Genomic DNA, 3,779 nt, shown 5'->3' with positions numbered 1-3,779 from the left:
TTTCTTTAATTTAACAAAAAATATTAAATTAATTTTTTAATTAATATTAGGTCCCTTTGCCATTTACCTAAAAGTTTTATTATGTTGAAGGGAAGTTCTTTCAAAATAAAGATTTTTTATGTAACATCCGATTTCTTTCTAATTTGCTATTGACCTTTAAATTTTTATTTTCACAAACTTAGCCCTCCAAATCATTCATCACGGATAGACCTCTCTTATTTGAATTAAACCCTTAAAGCAATTAAATTATTTTTCCTTAATGACTTCAATAAATGAGTTTGAATGATATGATTATAAATTTGATTGCTTTCGTTTTCAAATCTATTACACAATTGTGTACATTGATTTTGTAATTTGCAAATAATTTCATTAGATTTTAATTTGCATGGAAAGCACTATTTGAATTAGATTCATTCAACTATTAAATTTCTTAAGTCATTTTAAGTAAAATTAATAAATATCTATTATTTATCTTCTAGAAAATTTCACAAATAAGCTATTAGATCCTAATTCAAGAATGTGAATAAAAAATATTTGATTTACTTTTTCTCAGGTCATTGTACTTAAATAAACTTATAAATAAAGTTCAAATATTGTATATTTTCCATATATATGTATATATATAGCCTTGCCCTCTCTCTGAACATGGTCAGCAAGTGGGTTTGTAAACCATGTTTAGATTCAGGTTCGATGGAGCAGCAGTAGATGTTGAGAGTCGGGTAGAATTCTAAGAAAACTACAGCTTTCAAGTCTACGTGCGCAGGTTGCTCTCCTAAAAAGGTTCATATTTATGTTCCGATTTCTTCTGGCCCTACAAAGGTCGGGCGAATTGGTATCGTATATTCATAACATAACATATGAACAATAAGAACTAGAATTTTTATCGATACTGAAACTCATAGGAAAGAAAGTGGATTTATGGATGGAATCAAATACGCAGTATTTACAGAAAAAAAGAGGCCTGAGAGGAAGTGGTTTACCCTGTGGTGGCTGTCAGCAGTTCGAGTCCGCCCTAAAGTGTCCCAGCAAATCATCAATGATCTCACAATACACCCTCCTATAAGAATGAAGGGTGGCATCCAATTTCTACCTATTATTATGGTATCACAATTTGATGGAGTACAAAAAATAGCAGCTATGGTCTAACTAAAAGAAAAGTACTCATTAAGGGCTAAGCGTGAACCTTCACTCTCGCATCTAGCTAGCAAAAGAGGAAGCAAGGCCTAAATATATATAAACATTCCAACCGGTGTGAACCTGCCTACAAACTCGTCGAAAGGAGGGACAGAATATGTCTGGGATGATGAATACCAAGCTACATTTTACAGAATCAAATACTTGCTCAATCTGCCTGTATTGGTCCCGCCAGTACCAGGTTGACCACTTGTACTTCATCTCTCCACAACAAACAATGTTATCAAAGTGGGTTTTTTAGTTTTGGCCCAGTACGTTGATACAGGAAAGAAAGAGAGGGCAATCTACTCTCTCAGCAACACATACATATATACATACATACATACATAACATACACACACACATATACACATACACACACACATACGTATATACACAAATACACACATATGTATGTGTGTGTGTGTATTTTCACAACTAGACAATATTAGGGGTTGCAAATTGCAACTGAAATTTTCTTTCTATTGATAACATTAGAATTTGAAAACTTCGAGCCATGAAGATATATAAAATAAAAAAGATGGTTTGTTCAGTTTTCTTGATTATGTTATGTATAGGAACATCCAATGTTTTTCATGTAAAATTTATTTAAAAGTATTTTCAATTTGTAAAGCACGTGCATTTGAACGTGCAGAAGTGCTTGTTACTGTAAAATTCTAACCTTGATAACAAAATTCGATTAATTGAAAAAAAAAAGGTTAAACCATCACTCACCACACCATGGCCGTAAATAACTCGAAGAGCATCCCCGGCACTAATCGCATCACGTGACTCAATCGTGGTCACGCTGAAAGCCGACGACGGCTGCTTCTTCGTCCACTGAGAAGAATCAAGAAAGTCCTTCACTTTCCCCGAATGAGCGCAGCAGAACACGAAGACCTCCTCGACTCCCACCGATTCCAGCCACGCGAGGGAGTACTCGATCATGGGAACGTTGACGAGAGGCAGAAGAACCTTGCAAAAGAGATCGGTAAGAGAGGAGAATTAGGGCTTAGGGTTTGGGGGCTAGGGTTTGGGTTTTAGCTAGGGTTTACCTTGGGACGCTCGAGGGTGATGGGGCGGAAATTGGTGGCGAAGCTGTCGGCGAGGAGGACGGCCTGAAGAGGGCTGCAGGCGAGGTCGTCAGCGTCGGAGGAGGCGCGGCCGCCTTCCTTTCGCGCCATTTTTCTGACGGCGACAGGTCGTCAGCGTCGGAGGAGGCGCGGCCGCCTTCCTTTCGCGCCATTTTTCTGACGGCGACCGACCTCAAAACTAGAGAGAGAGAGAGAGAACGGAGGGCTTTGTTACTAGGGAGGGTTCCGTTTTATCGGGAGTTAATTTCAGGAACCTGGACGAGGGGGTACCCACATAGCTTCGTCTCACCCAGCCCCTTAAAAATGTTCGATATCACGACACCCCTCGATCATTGAAATCGCTATTAGATTCCAAATTCTTAAGTTACGCATTAAAAGACCAATTTCACTCATTAAGCATTTGTACGCTCTCGGTTGTTTTTCAGAGCATTTATATACCTGAGTTGTTAAAAGTTAGCATTTTAATACCTTCTATTATGTAAACGAAAAAAAATTTCACTTGAAATAACATTAACATATTGATTTTAGGCATATTGATTTTAGAGCTTTTTAGTCATTAATATCTGTAAAAATTTACTGTTTACCTATTCAAAAAAACATATTGTGATTCAATTTTTAAAATAAAATTTGGATAGATTTAACGGTAAATTTAGTAAATTTAATAGTGAAAAGTTATAAAATTAGCATATGAATGTTATAGGAGAACTTTCATATGAAAATTTTCATATTTGCATAAACAAGATACTTAAGTGCTAGTTTTAAACAACTTGGGATTTGTAAATGCTCTAAAAACTTACTAAGGGAATATAAGTGTTAAATTAGTGAAGTATAAGGTATCTTAGTGCAGTTTAGCTTTTTTAATTTTGTCCCACAAATCATTGCAATTTCTATAAGTTCCCCCAATTTGTATGAGTTAATTTGGAGTAAATTATGAGAATTGAATAACCTAATAGCAATTTCAATGATTTCAGGGATATATACAGAATTTTAAATATTTTAAGTGATTAATATTGAGAAAAACTTTTTATGAAATAAATAAGAAGGGTTTTTATATATATTAGTCCCTTAAATCTTTCATATTTTTAACGAGTCTATTAAATCATTGAAATTTTTGTTAGCTACCCCAATTCTTAAGATATTCTGAATTATTCACTTCAATCATTAAAATCGTTATTAGGTACTTGTTGATGCTCGATATCAAACAGCCAATTAATCCAGAAGAGGATGGTTGTGGGTGATGAAGGATGATGGAGGGCCTGCTCCCTTCTTCGACTATATGCTAGGTTCTTGAACTAGGATGTCTGGATCCGCTGCAAAGATCAGAAGAACAAACTCGTAAGAGGGCGGGGACTAGTTCCCCCGTGGTACCTCTGACGATCAAATCAGTTGATAAACGTGAGCTTGAGTGGAGTTTAGAACTATGTGTTCTTATGCTATATGCATTAGAGATGATCATCTCTCAGTTTAGATCAGGAGGAAGATTTAAATTGCTCCGAGAGTTGTTTGTTAGGT

At 35.8% G+C, this 3,779-nt stretch overlaps 1 protein-coding gene across 4 annotated transcripts in view; it reads right to left on the bottom strand.

The window, feature by feature from the left end:
• The window catches only part of LOC109823622 (probable translation initiation factor eIF-2B subunit epsilon), a 56,687-nt gene extending 54,164 nt beyond the window's left edge, over nt 1–2,523 (bottom strand). For 3 of the 4 annotated variants that reach the window (XM_020389901.1, XM_020389904.1, XM_020389903.1), the window contains exons 1-3: nt 2,420–2,523; nt 2,229–2,357; nt 1,909–2,148 (exon numbers count right to left, since the gene is read on the bottom strand). In XM_020389901.1, the coding sequence (XP_020245490.1) occupies nt 1,909–2,148; nt 2,229–2,357 (369 nt within the window). In that variant the 5' untranslated portion in view covers nt 2,420–2,523. Of the gene's footprint in view, nt 1–1,908; nt 2,149–2,228; nt 2,358–2,403 lie in introns of all 4 variants that reach the window. The other variant, XM_020389902.1, reaches the window with a different exon arrangement.

This window comes from Asparagus officinalis, chromosome 9 (assembly GCF_001876935.1).
Source record: "Asparagus officinalis chromosome 9, Aspof.V1, whole genome shotgun sequence".
NCBI lineage: Eukaryota > Viridiplantae > Streptophyta > Magnoliopsida > Asparagales > Asparagaceae > Asparagus > Asparagus officinalis.
This window is presented reverse-complemented; position numbering and strand designations above follow the sequence as displayed.